At 45.6% G+C, this 19,248-nt stretch overlaps 1 protein-coding gene across 1 annotated transcript in view; it reads right to left on the reverse strand.

The window, feature by feature from the left end:
• The window catches only part of CCNY (cyclin Y), a 127,334-nt gene that overhangs the window by 18,396 nt on the left and 89,690 nt on the right, over positions 1–19,248 (reverse strand). Inside the window, exons 2-4 of the mRNA XM_027121702.1 lie at positions 14,614–14,688; positions 7,739–7,773; positions 2,473–2,573 (exon numbers count right to left, since the gene is read on the reverse strand). Coding sequence (XP_026977503.1) covers positions 2,473–2,573; positions 7,739–7,773; positions 14,614–14,688 — 211 coding nt within the window. The remainder of the gene's footprint in view (positions 1–2,472; positions 2,574–7,738; positions 7,774–14,613; positions 14,689–19,248) is intronic.

Consider the following 19,248-nt stretch of genomic DNA (forward strand, 5'->3'; position numbering starts at 1 on the left):
TGTTCTTTTTTTTTAATATGAATTTTATTTCAGAGTACTTTTCAACTCCTGGATTTCCATTTGGTTCTTTTGTAACCTTTCCCCCCCACCCCCACCCCAGCCGCATCACGTGGTTTGCAGGATCTGTTCCACAACCAGGGATTGAACCTGGGCCACGGCGGTGAAAGCCTGGAATCCTAACCGCTAGGCCACCAAGGAACTCCCCAGAAGGGTTTTCTTCTAAAATTAGCTTAGAAAGTTATTGTTAGAACCCAGAGCATTTTCTCCAAGGTCCTACATGGTTTATCAGGAGGCGAGTTCAGCCCACAAACGCTCACTCTGCCCACAGGAAGCTGAACTACTGATTAATGAGTTTGTATCAATTTTAACATCTTGGGACAGGAGGTCACAAGGGCCTTGGCAAGTGTAGGGATACGGTTAGGCAGAATTTTAGAATAGGAGGGCCTTCAGACTTCCAATCTCCCTGCCCTTCATGACATTCGTTGCCCTCGTGCTGTCAAAGGCCCTGGCTGAAGTTACCCAGGCCAGCTAACATCTCAAAATGACCAGAACCAGGTCACGTGTGACATACGGGAATTTACAGGGAAAGATTCTGATGGTATTGCTACAATTAGGGCCCACCCTACCCAGCTCCCAGGTCCAAAATGTACATTTTTTAAAACGGCACATTTTAAAACAAATAAGCGACTGGCTGAAGGCATCTCAAATCCGGGAGGTGTGGAGAAGCGTCCTCTGGACCAGGGCAGCCACAGCATCCACCCTGGATGCCTCCTCTCGGCACTCAGCCATCATCACTGGCCCAGCTGTCCAGCTGCTTTTCCTCCCGGTATTAACCACAGGTTAAGCTTTCAAGGGAACTCGAAGGCAGTTGTTCACTGACACCAGGGGTTCTCGGCCTTGGCCACCTATGAGAATCTCCCGGAGGGGTTGACATTCCAGATCCTGGATCTGCGGGGCCAGACATCACACCTCAGTGGGGCTCTAAGCCCTCGGGGGCCTTGCGGGTGTGGCGAGCTGGAACCACTGATTCACAGACCGCACTTGTGACTGCGGAGCTTCTACCTCCCAGACTCCACACTGAAATATCAAACTGTCACCCAGATCTCCCACTGGGCCCCGGAGTGTCTGCATCACAACCAGTGGCAGTGTGAAGTCATCCCTAGGTGAAGCACTGAGCAACAGAGTCCGAGCCCCTGGAAACCCACAACTCCCGCCAGTCCTGGAGGGAGGGTCCCAGGCCCCAGGGAGGCGGGGCTCTAGGGCTCGAGCGGGTGCCAGGTGCCAGGTCTCCAGGCTCCTGCTTCCTGCCCCAGCACCTCCCAGACCCCGGCACAGAGCCCAGCCCCAGGGTAGGGCAGCTCGGCCAAGGGCAGGGCGGTGGAGCGGGGGCACATGCGGGCTCCCAGCCGTGAGCGCCCACTGTGGGGTGATGCCCGCTGGTCCCTCAACCACCAACGGAAGGAGGGAAGAAGCTACGTTCCCGTTTAGATCTTAGAAACAAGCAACCCATAGGGGAGAAGGCGGCCTCGCTCTAGGCGGGCCCACCTCCCACCTTCCGCCTGGAGGGGGCACCGTCCCCACTGCTTGGCAGGCCTGACTGCCACGTGTGGGCACACGCAGAACAGGGCTCTGAGGCCTGGATGCCTGACCCACTGGAACACAAGAAGGCTTCTTATTTACAAACACAAACACTCACCGCACACGCTAATGTGGACTGCTGTTAAATGTGGACTCTTCTTAAATGAGTGCAGAGGCAAAATATCCCAGGTTTTTCATAGCTGAGCCATAGGCCACAGACCCCAGCACCTTTATCAAGGCTTCCTACCACAATGCTAGTGGGAACATTTCAGGAAAAACCAGCATTCCATCCCTCCCACCTCCCCCTTGAAAATAAGAGAACTGAAACCACAAAGGGAAAAGATTTTATCCGAAGACCGCCCCCCCTTTCCTCCCTTAAGCCCCATTTTACAGTAAGAGACCAGAGCGAGGGGGCTCAGCCCACCCTCCCTGCTGGGGAGACAGCCAAGGTCAGAACCCCACTCTCCACGCTCCAGGCAAATACACTTCCACGGTGCCAAGCCTGCTTTCTACTGCAACCCCACGTCAAAGTGGGACCCATTACATCTTGAAGGTAAAATACTAGCAGACTTACGCCAGGATGGCTTCAATAGGAGGTGGGAAGGTAGAAAGTATGCACAAAACTCAAAAATACGCTCTAACCTACATTTAAAATCACTGAAAAATTTGGCCTTTTTATGTAAATGGTAATATAGACAAATATTTTGAACACCCCACATTTTAACTCCCAAAATCACTTTTTAAAAAGACTTCTTGAATATGGCCTCCCCCTGCCCAATCTTACCACTCCCAGACCCCACAACCAACCAGTTAGCCATCAGGTTAAGGAAAAGAAAAGACATTCAGTTAAGGAAAAGAAAAGACATTCAGTTAAGGAAAAATGTGTATACCCACCATTTAATTGTATACTTGAGGTTTGGTTGACTGACTGTGCTATCATCTAGGAAAATAGTCGAGCAGGAGCTGTATTTCCTTCCTATTTGTCCTGGAGGATGCTAAAAAACAATGGCAACAAGACAAGGACAATTAAATAGGGCTCAAAATTCTTCCAGGGAACATCATCCCCTTCACCTTGAGACCAGCCTATAGAGGAAAAGTGTCTTGGTGAGAAATGTTAACACTACCAGCAAGAACAGTACAAACCCACTTCCTTCCTACAAAGAAATTCCATGTTCTTCCACAAAGAAAAGTCACCACCACCACTCCTGGCCCCCAGCCTCCGTCAGAACAGTACACTCTCGCAATCGAGCATCAAAGCGTGTGCTGCAGAGTCCGTAAAATCACTGAGAAACAAGAAGTATGCGCTCATCACACCAATGAAAGCCCTTGCTGAAGGCGGCATCCTGGTTTGAGGCACCAGGATCAAGACAAAAGTCCACTGCACCCATTTTTTCTATTCTTGGGATACAGTCGATTTGGGGACCATGGAAAATGCAGCCAATGTTCATTTAGAATCTCCGAATCTTGAATTTCAGGAGGTGAAGATAAAAATAAGTGAAAGTTATCCGATGCTTTTGAAAATACTACCAATGTATAAGCTTCAGGTAGGGTGCCTGTGCAGTCTCATGCCTGGTTTTTTCACAGCTACATAAATTTTGAGCTCTTTGGAAAACTTCAGAACTAAGATCTACTTCTGAAATATACTGTTAAAGAGCAAAGAATTTAAAGAATTTAAATTACACTCGGATGACATCTAATTGAATAGTAAGTCGATTTTTGGCAATTATGTGGGCAATATGATTAGTAGACATCAATCTGGATAATTCTAGCTCAAAGCATGTTAGAAAAAAAATAATAAAATCATCCAAACAAGTCTCCACTTGCTTGGTGTTATGCTGACAATCTAAGTGTCATTTTCAGCAACCAAAAAAGATAATTCCTTAAGGATAACAACACTGCCTGCCTCATGTGCCCACCCCCAACGAAGCCCTCAGTATCCATGGTTTATGAACATGAAGGGAGCTTTAAAGCCCATCAGAGACCAAATGCCCTGTTCGATACTTTTAACATTTACTTCTTATTTAATAAGGTTTCCCGGGACTTCCCTGGCGGTGCAGTGGTTAAGAATCTGTCTGCCAATGCAGGCGACACGGGTTCGAGCCCTGGTCCGGAAAGATCCGACATGCCGCGGAGCAACTAAGCCCATGTGCCACAACTACTGAGCCTGCGTGCCACAACTACTGAGCCCACGAGCCACAACTACTGAAGCCTGCATGCCTAGAGCCCGTGCTCCACAACAAGAGAAGCCACCACAATGAGAAGACCACGCACCGCAAGGAAGAGTAGCCCCTGCTCACCACAACTAGAGAAAGCCCGCGTGCAGCAACGAAGACCCAACGCAGTCAAAAATAAATTAAAAAAAAAAAAAAAAAAAAGAGCAAATCTCCCAAAGAGGCAAAAGCAAGGTTTAGAGTATTTAAAATTTCAGTTCCTGGATCACACTCACTTCATTCCTTGACTTCTATGGCTTAATACTCATGAAAAAACTATATCCATACTTAAAACACTGGAAAGACTTTCATCAGTTTTGCTATTGAACTTGGAAAAGTATACAAAATTTACCTATAAATCGAATAAGCAATAACAATAATAACATCAACATAGTCAGCTGTTGCTAAAATCAGTTTGCAGATCACCTTCCCGTTCAGTCTACCACGTGAACAGGTAGACAGGAGTCATTCTACGAGATCGGAGAACTAAGACGTCAAGGCTTTTTCAAGGCCCCCCATTTATCAGGTGGTAGATCTAGGGCTTGAACAAAATTCTTTTGGCTCCAAGTCCAGCTAACAATGTGACTCTTGCTTAACTGATAAATAACACTCTCTAGTTACTTTATTCCTTCACAAAGTTTTTACAGCTATCACCTGTCTCAATATTAAGACAAACACTGTGATTGTTTTGCTGAGGGTAAGGGAGGCTGGCCATTCAACTCCTGATTCATTCTGTTTTAATATCTTTTTTTTTTTCCCCTTTAACTTAGAATGATCAATTCACTTTAGGCATGCTGTCGTCGAGGGGAGGAGGATGTTACAGAAAAATTAGGCCAAAGCAAAAGCCATGAGTTTCCCCTAAGTTTCCGGGGGGTTGATTCCGGACTCCCAGCCACCTACAATGCCACCCACAATTTATAATCAGAGACTTCCACATTTTAGTTAAAAGATTCATTAATTAGCTAACCAAAACGTCAGCAAATTTTAAATAAACTACAAACTTTAAATAAAGCCCTTTACACAAGCCTTTCTAAAATACCTAAGCATCTCTATTGTAATGTATTAAATTTTCCTATAACTGTTGATCTAATTACATCTAAAACACAGGTGCTGATTAGAATATTAATCTTTATAATTTGCCCTAGCTCAGCTTACTGTTAAAAGTCCCCCAAGGGGTTTATCCTCAAATGGTTTCAAGCTTTAAAATCTATAATAATTCTTTTAGAAGCAGCCTCCTTTTACTTTTTAAGTCTCTCTCGGCAAATTCACAGCCAGGGAAAGGCCCCCTCTTTTCCAGCCAGGGGTTCCTTCTCTACTGCCCTCTCCCTGGCGACTGTTCCCAAAGTCAGCCTCTTTCACTTGCTAACATGTGCTGCTGGCTAACGTGTTTCTGGAGCCAGAAAACCCTTGTTTCTCTCCACCTGGTGGAAGTTGTTTCCCTGTTGTGATCATCTTCCCTCACCTCTCCTTACATGGCTTACCTATGGCCACTGCTTTTTAGCAAATAGCAGCCTCTTTGTAGATTATCTTAGCAACATGTACTAAGCAGGTTATTCAGACACTTAAAGGAGAAATTAAAGAAACAACGTCCCTCACGATAAAGCAAATAAAAACCAAGAAGGTTTTATAATAAATAAGGGCAAAGTATAACGGTCATTCCAGAGTTCAACAACAAATTAAATTACAAATTTTAGTTGGGCCCAAATTCAGAAAAGAGTGTTCCCTCTGACTTCAGATAAATAAGTTAAACAACTTCTGTCCAGGTGGGGCTTGGCGGGACCATCTGAGAAGCACAGAGGAGGAGAGCTGGGAGGGCAGCTCTGAAGCCAGTCCCCTGGGCCTCAGTGCTGGCTCCACCGCTCATCTGGCTGATTCTTTGTGCCTCACTTTCCTCATCTGGAAAATGGGAGTGATAAATAGTACCTCCCAGGTGTGGTTATCGAGTACACTAAACCAATTACAACAGAGCCTGGCACAAACGTGGTAAAACACTCAATAGACTGTACTGATTATTATTATTGCTACTTATCTTTTCTCTACTGCTCTAACTTATGACACCCACGTGTCCCCAAACCTAAAAAGCACAGCTGGTTTATTAGCCTAATTGAAGCTGCAGGTAATTTCACTCAAATTCTATTTCAGTTGGTTGCAACGGCACATTCCAATGGCTCCTCCTGTTGTGGGCAGAGCTGAAATGCTACTCTGCAATGTGGTCTGCAGGGTCATGCTGCTACCCTGGTCATCTGCTACATAAGGCAGCACAGAAATTTCTTTTATAGGAATAAGCACACCTGAGCACATTCCAACAACTGTGTGCTTCCGCTTTTTGTGTCGGGAGGTGAGAGAGTTCACAGGGGAAAGAGGACACTCTGAGTCAGGATGCACAGCATGGGGCAGGTCACTGGGACTGTGCACACCGCAAAGCGTGAGGTCAGCAACAGCATGTGAGACAGATGTGCAGACTGGTATGAGGAGGGCGCAGCTCTGCCCACGAGCCACCCTCAGAACTGCCTCTCCCTCCAGCCCACTTTAAAGGGGCTGCAGTGACCAGCGGAGGCGGTCTCTGCCCCACCCTTCCTCTTGTCTGCAGGCTCCTCGGCTGACCTGCTAATGAGGGGGGAAGTGTTCCAGTGCACCCAGCAGGTGAAGAAATGGGGGTGAGGGTTTACGGAAGGAGTTCTTCAAATCTCTCAACGCTCTATGTCCAGGTTTATACAGCTTTCAAAAAATAAAAAAGGGCACGGTAATGTTCAGCGTATTTTCCTTAAGACATAGCTTGTAATTTCACATATGCTTTACACTGATTCTTCAAAACTTGAGAGGGCCAGGGAAGAGGCCACTGCTTTAAGAATCTGATAAAAACTACAGACCTTCTCTTTGACCCTTAGAACACGGTTCACGCACATATATACTGACATTGCCCAAGAAGGCATCACCAGTCTCCCACAGGCCGAGCGTGGAGGCCCTTGAGTGCAAGGGCCTGGCTATGAATTTCTTTCCAACTGCATTTTGTCCAGATTTTCAAAGGGCAGAAAAGACAGTATTATGGCTTTAAGTCTGTTTAGCACAAAGCTTCAGGGCCAAGTACTTCAAGTTCTACAAATACTTAAATGCAGGCAGTCTAGAAATCCTGAGAAAACCCCCCTGAGAAGTCAAATACTTCAATCTTGTTCTCGATATGAGAATCGATAGCACGCTTATTTGGTAACACGCCTACTTCATCAAGGGGCAGAAGTTTACAGGGCAAGGAGATTGTGGCTCTAACTCTCCTGGTGGCTGGGCGCCACAGTCCTGGGGGTGCAGGTTGGGGTCGCCATGGGGCAGGGGTGGAAGGAGGCTGGCTGCACCCGTTGCTCAAGGAAGAAAGATCAAGTATCTTTGATGCCTAGCCAGCAGGTCAGGGAGATGCTGCTCAAAATGGCCAAAAGACTAGAGCTGGATTTTTTAAAAATTAAAGTGTTATCAAATTTATCCTTTCTTAGAGCGTCGAAAGAACGTGCAGACTCCACTGGACCTATAAACAATGAGGGAGAGGAAAGACTGTGTGGAGGCAGACAGCCTCATGGAAAACAGCTGTACGCTTATTCAAATGGGACTGAGTTAGGAGAGTAAGCAAGTCTCCTGGGGGAGCGGGTAGGAGGGAAGGATTAGAAATGTAAAAGAAGTGCTCCCGTGGACCTGAGTGGGGTCTGCTGCCGTATCGTCCACACACATCTTCCCAGGATCGGCAGCTGTCTGGGGCTTCTGGACAAACACTGGCCCCGGGGAGAAATGCCAAGCCGTGCTCGTCCAGTCACAGACCCCACAGAGCACGAGCGCACTGCAGCATTCTTCACATTCTTCCATGTGCGAACAAGATTCACGGACCATTTCCCCATCACAGACACAGTATGACAGCTCTCTGCGCTGGACAGTCATTATGAAGAACACAGGGAAACAGCTCCACTTACATGGTTAATGAAGAGACTCTTGCGTTTTTCTCTCACTGTGAAAACAAAAGATGCAACAGAAATGTTACTCGCCTGCGTGCCAAACCCTTGCAGGCTGTTGAGGACGGGCCTCTGCGTCAAGGTCCCATCCTTCCACCAACCAACGTGCCCAGATGCTCAACTTACTACATAAGAAACGCAACCTGCACAAATGCAGATCTGACCTCGGCTAGCTAACAGAGCAAAACCCACTGACAACATGGCACCCAACAAAATCACTGCAGCCATAGTTAACTGAGGGGTAACAGCTTTCTAAGAAATAAATAAAGTAGCAACTAGTAAATCTCATAAAACTTGCATGCATCCACTAATTTAAGATGATCAACAGATAACAGGACTATTTATTTCTAACCCAACCAGACCCATAAACGTCCATACTATTTGGGTGAAATATGGTAACAACAATACCCATAACAGCATTAAAATACAGGACAGTGTATGTCGGAAGCATTATTGGTCATGGAATCCAATTACTCTCCGTGCTGGTGCAGGGTAGGAAAACCGGCTTCTGCGGAGGCCGCCCAGAGCATCCTGCCCCCTCAGGGAGGCTGATCCAACTCACAACAAAAACACCGCCCCTTCTGAAATGCTGTTCTCACGCTCTGTGTGCGAGGTGTGGTCTGCACCCAGCCTTCCGTGCCCCAGATCCCAGTGTTTCTCAAAATGGGGGCCCCTCAGCCCCAAAGATGTAGAAGGGGGACACGGAACCCAGAGGAGCTTTTTGACAATGTAGTAACATTGAGTTTTGCATTTTCTTTCCTGAAGACTTACTTTTGAGAATATATACTAATCAATCAACACAGGTAATGAGCAGGTCACTGGAGAGGACAGAGATATATTTAAATCAAAAGGGAAGCTAGGAACACTAGTTGCGAGTGTTCGAGGAAAAGGGCAGGTGGGGCTCTTTCATTCAACCTGGATTCGATTCCCTGTCCATGCCTGGCAAGGAGATGAGGCTGCTCTAGAGGGCGCATGAACGCTGGTGCTTCCCCAGGCTCCCGAGCGCGTTGGGTTAGACCAGGCGCCTCCAGATGACAAGAGCAGTGGATACAAGTGACAGTCATTCACATGGCTGATAAAACCTTTCAGATGTACTTCCCAGAAACTCGAAAGTGCGGAGCTCCTACAACCAGGTGAGAAACTCTTTGGCAAATAAGTGGACTCCAATTCCTTACTGTCAACAAAACTGAAGACTGAACTGCAGCTATCAGGAATTATTTTGGATGATAAATCCCTTGGAGTTTTTTGACATATAAACCAAACAGAGTAGAAAGAATTTAGTGATTAACAAAACTCCTTCCATCCCCACCTATTGATGTGTATAAACAAAACTTTTCAGCACTTACACATCCATAAAAACAAGAAGATCTGATGACTAGCACCTCGTTCCAGCTACATGTAATAGTCATACACAGAAACATCTCAGTAAGAAATGTTTTTCCAAAAATTATTTCACTTTTCTGTTTAATAGCTATTCATTAACATTTTAATGCTTGTATTGTTTTGATCAACTGGGAACTAACAATAATGATACCACAATCCAGAATTTATTTATAACACTGAGAGACTTATGAGAAATAAAAATTAAATTCAAGTGAGATCCGTATTTTCATAGAAGTATGATAGTGTGACAAGTGAGTTTTAGAAATCGAATATATTACATTAGGATAAAATTCTATGAAGAAAATGGCACGGAAATACAAGTTCAAGATGAAAGGAATGATATGAAATTTCCAACTGTTAAAGAAGAGCGTGTTCATACATTTTTAAATGACTGCTGATGGTGGATTACCAAATCACCATGGTATTAAGATATTATTTGAAACATTTTTTAAAAGAGGGACAGTTTTATTTTAAAGTACCAATGTTTACATCAGAAATTACATCCTTTGATAGCATGAAAAATTGGTATGGTCAACATAAAAATGTTTAAAGGAGTTCATAGTTTTTAAAAGTTATTTTCCATGGTTTATAGCATGAAAATCAGCAGCATAAGAGCTTTAGGCTCCTACGGATTCTTCAATATCTCACTGCAAAAGCATCCCCTGTGGAAACTGGGAAGCTGTGGGGAGACACACAGTGACTGACGGGGAACTAGAGAGACAGGCACCCTAAACAGGGCACCCAGGACCATGATAAAGAGAACTGGGAACCTCACAGGCACAGGGTTTGGCTGCCTGCAAATGTCTGACTAAAGGAGAACTAAAAGGCTGGTCCTCTCATCATGCAGGAGTTCAACACTGCCAGGAACAAAAGCAGGACCCCAAAGAGAGGAAGGCCACAAAACGTTTCTCAATGTCAGTGTTTCTGAATGACTGTGCAAAGAAAACCAGAGCTCATATTTTAATTTCTGAATTTTAGTCTTTCTACTTTGGCTTCAAGTCATTCAAGGGACAAGTTGCTTTTATTCCTTTAAATATTTCAAGGAACTCCTGAAAAACACACAGATCACACATTCACATTCTCTCTCTCTCTCTCACTCACACTCACACACACACACACACACACACGTTTTCATTTTTGTCCAACTTCTTTCTTAAAGCAAAGAACTTTTCTAAAAACCAAACTAATTAAAATAAAAAAAATACACTTTGACTGTTTTCTCCTAATACTTAAAAGAGTAGGCTCTCATGTCTTTGAAAACAGCAAATTAAAATGGAATAGAAAAGGAAAAGACAAAATCAACTGCAACTCTCCCCCACAAGCAGAAATGAGAGCACGAAAAGGCCAGGCTGAGCAGACTAATCTCTCACAGGCACCTCCTCTCCCACTACAAGGAGCCTTTGGTCCTTTCTTTGTTGAGTGGTTCTCATACAAAGAAAGTCCACACTGACATCTCATATGTGTGAGGAAATGACCGAGAGAGCAGTCCGTTGGGCTTGGGACAGGACCTCCCTAACTTCAGCCAGCTGGGGAGGTCTGATCAGGAACGCCTTCCGTGATCACAGTCAGCCCAGCCTAAATCTCTTTGCTATTCAGAGGGAAAAGGAACTTAACAGCCAGGAAGCTCCTAATGACTTAATGCAGGCACATCTAAAGCAGAATCACGGAACAGCTGGTGGCAGGGAGCGTGGCAGGCAGAGCCTGGCTGCCAGGCCGAGTGCTGAGGAAGGAAGGAGGACGAGGGTCTTCAGAGCAGAGAGCTGTGAAGGCCGTGGTCCGGGCGGAGCTGCCCCAGCATAACTGCCATGGCTCCATCCATGGTCTCCCACCCAGAAGCCTATCCTGAACTGCAAAGGAGCACATCGACCTCAAGAAGAGATCACCAGATTCAAATGAAAATGTGTGCTTATAAGCTCACATTACAACACTTCTTCCAAGGTTGGGGTCAGGGGGGCACAACTGGAGCACGTGGAACCCACAGGTTTTAACTGCTCTAGTACTCCTGGAAGTGGAGGGAGTGCTGCAATGGCAATGGAAGTTTACCCAAGTGAAGACAGATCACAATCAAATCAAGAATGTCTCCTGGCTTTGTCTTTTCCTTTCAACCACCTAGGGTGAACACATCCTCTGTATCAGGCAGAGCAAGGCAAAGGGATACTGAGATCCAATATCACACATTCCGTTCCCTCCAGGAGCTCGTTGGTGATACACATGAGGAAATAGTTTTAAATACCACAATATGGTTCAGATATGAAGAAATATTCACAGGGTACCCTCAGGACCACTTAATCTAGCCTGAGGGGTCAAGAACACCTTCAAGGAGGAAGTGATAGCAGAAATGAGCCTTGAAGACTGAAGAGATGAGCTGTGTGGAAGACAGAAGGGAAAACCCAGCTAAACGCAAAGGAGCAGGGGGCGAGTGGTGCCCTGGGGTGCCGCAAGCGATCCAGCGTGGCGGACACAGTGCAAAAGGAAACAGACTGGAAACGACGGCGGAGGACGGACCTCCAACGGCCTGTATATCATGCTAAGCCGTTTGGAGTTTAACATCAAGGCAACTGGGGAACCACAAAAAAATTTTAACAAGGAAGTGACATAATCAGATCTGATTTACAGAAAGTCTCTTCATCTAGCAGCAGCGTAGACACAGGACTGGGAAGGGAAAAGGTCAAAGGCCAGGCCACAGGCTGCGGCAGGAATCTAAGTGAGAAATTATGGACGGAGGTGGCAGCAACAGGCATGGGAAAGAGTAGTCAGATTAAGGTGACACTGAAGAGGTAAAAACTGATACACTTTCGATTAACCTGGATGCAATGGTGGCTGATAAATGTTTAACAGATGCCTTTTAAATAAAAGAAGAAGAAGAAGAATGCCCTGACTTGTAGCATTTGCCAATTTCCATGCTGTAAACACTGCCATCATGGCTGTTTTGAACTCCTGGCCTGCTGTCACTGATCCTGGAGCTGGAAGAAACGAGCATGGTCGGCTCCAGCACCACAGCCAGCAGGCAAGCACCAGAAGAGGGAAGGGCCTTCTCTGGTCTGGGGAGAGGGAAAGGCAGGAGGCGAACCCCAGTTACTAAGTTCTGTTTAGGACACACTGAGTTAGAGGAACCAAGAGCCTTCAGTGTAAAAGATGTCCAGCAGCCAGTTGGACAGACGGAGTTTGAATACTGCAGAGCAGTATCTGGCTGGACATTCTAGTTGACACGGAAGCCGCAAGGAGCTGCGCGCAGGCCAAAAAGATAAGAGGGTAAAAGCACATAACCCTAGAAAACACTAACATCAGAGGGATAAATGGAGAAGCTGATTAAGATGTCTGAGAAGCACCTTAAAGAAACAGGGGGTTTCTCAGGACCCATTTCCAAATAGCCAATTCTCTGTGATCAACTCACCAAAGCATGAAGTCTTTAAAGTTACCAAATTTACCTATTTTAAAAAAACCCATTTCTTTTCATCATCTATAAGGCAAGTGTTCATTAGTTGGACTTGTCTTCAGCAATACGGCCTGTGTGAGCAAGTGCCACACGAGAGCAGGAGCCACCGGAGGCCGTGTCCTCAGCAGCCTCAGCGGTCACGCCACAGAATGGGGGGAGGGAGGAGGAGGCCAGTGGGAAAGCAAAGGGAAAGGGAAGGAGGAGGCAGCACCAGGGCTTTCACTCGGCAGGTGGGAGACGGTGTCAGTTATTTTTCCTTTTCTTGTTTTTAACCTGTGAGACCCAAGTAGGTTTACACTGAAAGGAAAGAGCCAGCACTTGAGAAACTGAAGCAAAAAACAGAAGGATCAGAGTCACTGATACCCTGATGATCCAGGCAGGAGAGGAAGGGAACGAGAGGTGGAGCAGAGGTGAAGGGGAAGCTACACCTGGGGACACTGTTAGGTCAGAGAATCCTGCCATCCCTCTCCCGGTGGCAACCAAGATATGTGTCATCTACTTAGAGGCTCTAATTCCATTCCACACAAATCTAGGTAGAAAAATTTCTGACTGATGTTGGTCTATACCCTAAATTCACAGGAAGCAAGAACCAAATATGAAAATATGCCAGTCGTGTAACTTGTTTTCACAGCACTACATTCAGCGCAAAAAATTGCTTCTGATTCCCATTTTTCATTGTCCCAAACCCTCACCCCATCGCCACTTTCCTGCCTGGCAATACCTACCCCTCCCAATGGGCTCCCACTTCACCAGGTGAAGAAAAAATGTCTTGTTTTGTTTTTACCCAATACGTTCTAAACTTATTTCACAAGTATTTGATACCTACGATGACTTATTCTCACTCTTGGCAACACTGTTTTTTTAATAAATGCACCAAATTCTCTCAAATCAAGTCAGTGGCCTGCTTAATTAAAGAGCGCCAATATTATATCAGCATTATACTACATCAAAGTTGTCACCTAACCATAACTGAGGAGTTATCAGTTCTTATAAATGAACTTACTGTCTTAAATATGTTTATTTTTTAGTCAGTTTAGGACTCCGTCAAAATTAGAGCTGAGCAATTTGCCAAAAGAGTCAGGGCTAGAATCACTAGGGCTCCAGCACTGTAATATAACATCTTCATCACTGTATCATCATTTAACAAATTCCTCCCACTACTCTTTTTTTTTCTTTTTTTAAATTTATTTATTTTTGGCTGCGTTGGGTCTTCATTGCTGTGCAAAGTCTTTCTCTAGTTGTGGTGCTCAGGTTTCTCCTTGCGGTGGCTTCTCTTGTTGCACAGCATGGGCTCTAAGCGCACGGGCTCAGCAGTTGTGGTGCATGGGCTTAGTTGCTCCATGGCATGTGGGATCTTCCCGGACCAGGGATCGAACCCGTGTCCCCTGCACTGGCAAGCGGATTCTTAACCACTGCGCCACCAGGGAAGTCCCCTTCCGCTACTCTTTTCTACAGGAATCCAACTGAGAGACTGTGTTCACCATACTGTGTGTTTTCTCTCTCCTTTACAGTGAGATTAGCCAAGGGCTGAAAAGAGTGGAAAATCCCCCAGGAGAAATTCCATGCCACAGAACAAACTGGTTAGCAGGAGTCTGACAGAAAGAAAACATCTACCCCTAGTGTACAGGCTCAATTCGGTTCTCAAATGACACAACAGAGACAATGGCGCTTTAATTTAGGGTTATATTATACCTTCTTTTACATACTAATTCTTCTGATCTTTAGAGAATTTATGCAAAGATCAATTTTTAAAGGAAAATTTCTGATTCTCGGGGTAGAAACTACTTAGAACCAATCCAGCTGATTGGCAAAATGAGGACAGTTGCTTCAAACAGTAAATTCTAAAAGCATAACTATAAAATAAAGAAACCCCAAGGAAACCACTACCAAACAATATCCTTAGGGGTCACTAAAGGGGATTCTATTTTTATCCTGGGAAATCAAGACAGGCTAGTTGCCAACGTAAGTCTTCTTTAAAAAAAAAAAAGAAAGAAGCATAAATATATCAGTAACCTACCGTCCGTCTGAGATTTACTGAGGAATATTGTGCTGGCCCGAGGATGGTCTGAAGGATTGAATTCCATGTTCAAATCTTTAAAGAAAGAAAAAGAAAATATATGAATATCCATCTGATAACTAAAGGGAGTCAAGATTTTCAATCTTAAATTACTAATACATTCAAGGATTCTGGAAAAAACCAACAGTTACTGTGCTAACAGATTCTTCTAGGTTCAACTGAGAACACTGCTATTTAGAAACTTGAGAAAGTCATACAAAAAATTAGACACTTGGCTGGAGATCTATTAGCCGAAAACTCCATTTTCTTTTTAAAAGTCTGCTCTGCACCCAGGATACTACAGAATAGCAGGACAAAGTCCTAACACGTAATTAAGGAGAGTTATGTGCTACAACTGACTCATCTAAACCCCCAGTTAAGCGAGTGATATTTCCTTGTTAAAGTGACTAAAACACAATACCTCAGCCAAATCAGCATCTACACACTCTGCTTAATCAAGACTGTTCTTTTCTGAAAACTTAATCCTTTAGAGCAAAAGCTCAAGTTGGCCATCTGTGGGCATAACCTGGGCCAAGGATGTAAGTTTTGTTTGACTCATTCATTTTCTTTCCTTTGTAAAAAATTTGAGCCAATAGATAGTGATTTTTACATTTCAAACACAGACCACAAAGGAAAAAAGAAGGTCTGTGTTTCCAGCTTCTCTTGAGAAATCAGATCATTGGCAACACCAGGCCCCACCACAGCAGTCACAACTGACAGGACCTGAGACCCCAGCGCCCCCAAGCGCCCAGTCCTCACCCTCTGCCTCACTTCGTACCCCTTCTTCCCCCACTGGCAAGTGGCTCTGTAATCCTGCCTTAGAACAGTCTCCAAGGGCTACAGGCTTGTCAGTCCAGTATAAACAATTAGAATCCGATCACAGAAGAGTTCTTCCAATTAAAACAAAAACAAAAAGATTCCACAGGGAAAGAATGGCTAAGCAAAACAAAAGAATAAAGTTAGAGGAGGGAAGAGAGAAGATCAAAAATAATGGAGGGACTTCCCTGGTGGCGCAGTGGTTAAGAATCCGCCTGCCAATGCAGGGGACACAGGTTCACGCCCTGGTCTGGGAAGATCCCACATGCTGCAGAGCAACTAAGCCCCTGTGCCACAACTACTAAACCTGCGCTCTAGAGCCCACGAGCCACAACTGCTGAGCCCACGTGCCGCAACTACTGAAGCCCATGTGCCTAGAGCCCGTGCTCTGCAACAAGAGAAGCCACCGCAATGAGAAGACCGCGCACCGCAACAAAGAGTAGCCCCTGCTCACCGCAACTAGAGAAATGCCCATGCGCAGCAACAAAGACCCAACACAGCCAAAAATAAATAAATAAATGAATAAATAAATTAAAAAAACAAAAAAAAACCCGGAAAGTCAGAATGGTCTTCAAATCAGCTTCCAACATCAGAATGAAAACTATTTTGAGTTCCATTACTTCAGTAAATTTGCAAAGAAATCTAATCAACACCAATAAAACCAGATGGTATCTATCCTTAGTTTAATAGCTAATCCAGTCAAAGATAAAAGGAAAGAAAAAACAAGGATGGCCACATGTATCCAGGAGGCAACACCTGTCACAGAGACCCCTCGGCAGACCTCTGAGGTGAGGCCTCTTCCTACATCAGCAGATGGCTCGTTGCACTACAGCTGCTCACCTCCCGCTGGGGGCTTGAGGAAAGCGACACCTGAATCGCAAACGCTATCTTTATTATCTGGTCCTTCTTCTGTAACAAGTATTAAAGTTATATATAGTGGTTTCACAGCTGAAGGCATTAAGGGATTCTGATGGAAGGAGAAAGACAGAGGAAACAATTTTTCAAACTTGCTTCCATTTGTACTAGATAAAGTTAGGCCAGAAATTTCTGGTAAAAATGAGTCTGTGAGGAGCCTGACCAGAATGCTCGCTTATGTCCCGGGTGGTTTCCTGAATGGGTGACAGGCCAGGTATCATTTCTACCCATTCAATGATACAGAGCAAGTCAGGAAGAGTTCAGAGGAGCCTTCAAGCTCTGGGCTTGACGTGATGTCACAGATGAGGCGAGTGAGGCCAAGAGAGCTAAGTGTCGAGCGGGGTGATAATAGAACGTGGGTTGGGAGCTGCGGTCTCCAGAGGCAAGTCCAGAGTTTCCCCACCGTCCCTGTTAGGCCAGACCTTGCTCAGATCCCCAGTGCCCCAAAAGGACTGGAGCCTGGAACAGGAGGGAGGTAGAGGCTGATGCGGAAGGAAATCCAGAAGCCCCTAAAGCTGGCTTCCAAGTTCTCCCTGGAATTTAAGTTTTAGGATCTAGATCCTAGATGAGATAACCAGGAAGTTTCCACAAAGAGAAAAATCAAGGACTTGTTTCTGGACGCAGGGCAATGCAATGTTGCTGAGGGAAACAGATCATCAGTTAAATTTTATGTGAAAGCACATCCAAATGTTTACACTTGTTAGGGGGCAACATCTCATGAGCTGCCAGGACATTACTTAAAAAAGGATTTAACAGCAAGTTGGTGTGCATTTTCTCCAATCCTAAGCAGATTCATATTCCATAACTGTGGCGTGCACAGTAAACCCTACGCCCAGGTGCAAGCCAACAGGCCAAGTTCCCAAGCTCGTGCAGGCCAGGCCTGAAGGGACAGAGTGCTCGGGGCGCCCTTGCTGTGAAGGAGGGCCAGCCACAGAGGCCGATTACCTAGCCTGACTTAAATATGCAAAATGGCACCAAACAAAGGTACAAGGAACTGCCAGGTGTTTCCTAAGACAGAGAGCAGCCCCAGACCTTGAAGAGAATACAGAAAGTTATTCACAGTGTGTGCTTTGGCAAGGGAACTCCAACTTTGGGGGGAACAAAAATGGGAAAAGGCAGCCTTCTCACAAGCCAAGCAAAATAAACCTGCTGTGTCACTCAAACTTACACTCCGAAGTCATGACAAACCGCTACTTTAGCCATGAAGAAATAAGTCCCCACCCTGCAGTCAGGGATCGGGCACAACAAACTAAACTGGAGCACATTCCGAGGAAGGCGACGCTCCCCGTTGGCTCAGGGATGCTTCTGAATTGCAAGAATTAAAAAGAAGAAATTCACAGGCTATTATGCTTAAAATTAGAGATTATGGATGAAATAAAGCACTCTGCTACAGTCGGTTCTGACAGTATAGTACCTATTTTGAAGTCACCACCATGTCAAGTACTCCTCCGCCCCCCAAGCCCCTCCTGGAGACTCCCAGTGCCCCAGCTCTCCCCCAGACGGGCCTTCCCAGAGCACACACAGCTCCCACCTGCCCCCATCGAGCTCCTGAAGTACATGAGTACTAACCCACCCAGAAGAGGAGTAACTTATAAATTTTAAATATTTACTTGGCTGGGACTTCCCTGGTGGTACAGTGGTTGGGAATCCACCTGCCAGTGCAGGGGACACGTGTTCGAGCCCTGGCCCGGGAAGACCCCACATGCCACGGAGCAACTAAGCCCGTGCGCCACAAACTACTGAGACTGTGCTCTAGAGCCCGCGAGCCACAACTACTGAAGCCCGCGCGCCTAGAGCCCGTGCTCTGCAACAAGAGAAGCCCCCGCTCTCCTCAACTAGAGAAAGCCTGCACGCAGCAACGAAGACCCGACGCAGTCAAAAACAAACAAATAAGTAAATATTTAATTGGCTGTGTGCCATTTCAGTGTCGTATGAACAGACGTCACTGCCCTTACTGAAGAGTGAATCCCCATCCCTGAAAGACCCCGAGATGAGCTCGGTGGTGACACACATGGGGGCCAACAGCTCTGTAGGAAGGTCAGCACAGCCTACAGGATGACTTACAATTTAGTCACCACTAGTGCACAGGACCAGCTAGTGAACAATGAGGAAAGAAGATTCTGACCAAATCCTGCGAGAAAGAGAGTAGTGTGCTTAAAACAAAAGCACTCAGGGCTTCCCTGGTGGCGCAGTGGTTGAGAATCTGCCTGCTAATGCAGGGGACACGGGTTCGAGCCCTGGTCTGGGAGGATCCCACATGCCGCGGAGCAACTAGGCCCGTGAGCCACAACTACTGAGCCTACGCGTCTGGAGCCTGTGCTCTGCAACAAGGGAGGCTGCGATAGTGAGAGGCCCGCGCACCCCGATGAAGAATGGCCCCCACCTGCCACAACTAGAGAAAGCCCTCGCACAGAAACGAAGGCCAACACAGCAAAAATAATTAATTAATAAACTCCTACCCCCAACATCTAAAAAACAAAACAAAACAAAAAAGCTCTCAAACAAAGCAATGGACTCTAAGAGTCAAAAATTTTACACTGCTTTTTTTTTCCTCCGGCAAGGCTACACAGTTGAATTCGGTTAAACTGAACTCTACGCCAGGTATTGTGTTCAGTCCTGCTGATACCAAAAGACTACTTTGGGGTGGTAACCATGTCTGTGTCTTTACCTTTCCAGTTCTCCACACAAACTATCTCATGGTCATAAGAATGCATTCTTCATTTTCAAAGGGCTATAGTCAACTAATGGTGAGACAAAATATGTATTTAGATGCCTTCATAATGCATCACATGTTACTTCTGTCACAGAGATGCCTTCATAATTAACTGTGGAGGGGTAAATGAGCATCCTATTAGATACCACGAA

Source organism: Aethalodelphis obliquidens, unplaced genomic scaffold (assembly GCF_003676395.1).
Source record: "Aethalodelphis obliquidens isolate GAN/ISIS:26980383/991018 unplaced genomic scaffold, ASM367639v1 scaffold23, whole genome shotgun sequence".
NCBI lineage: Eukaryota > Metazoa > Chordata > Mammalia > Artiodactyla > Delphinidae > Aethalodelphis > Aethalodelphis obliquidens.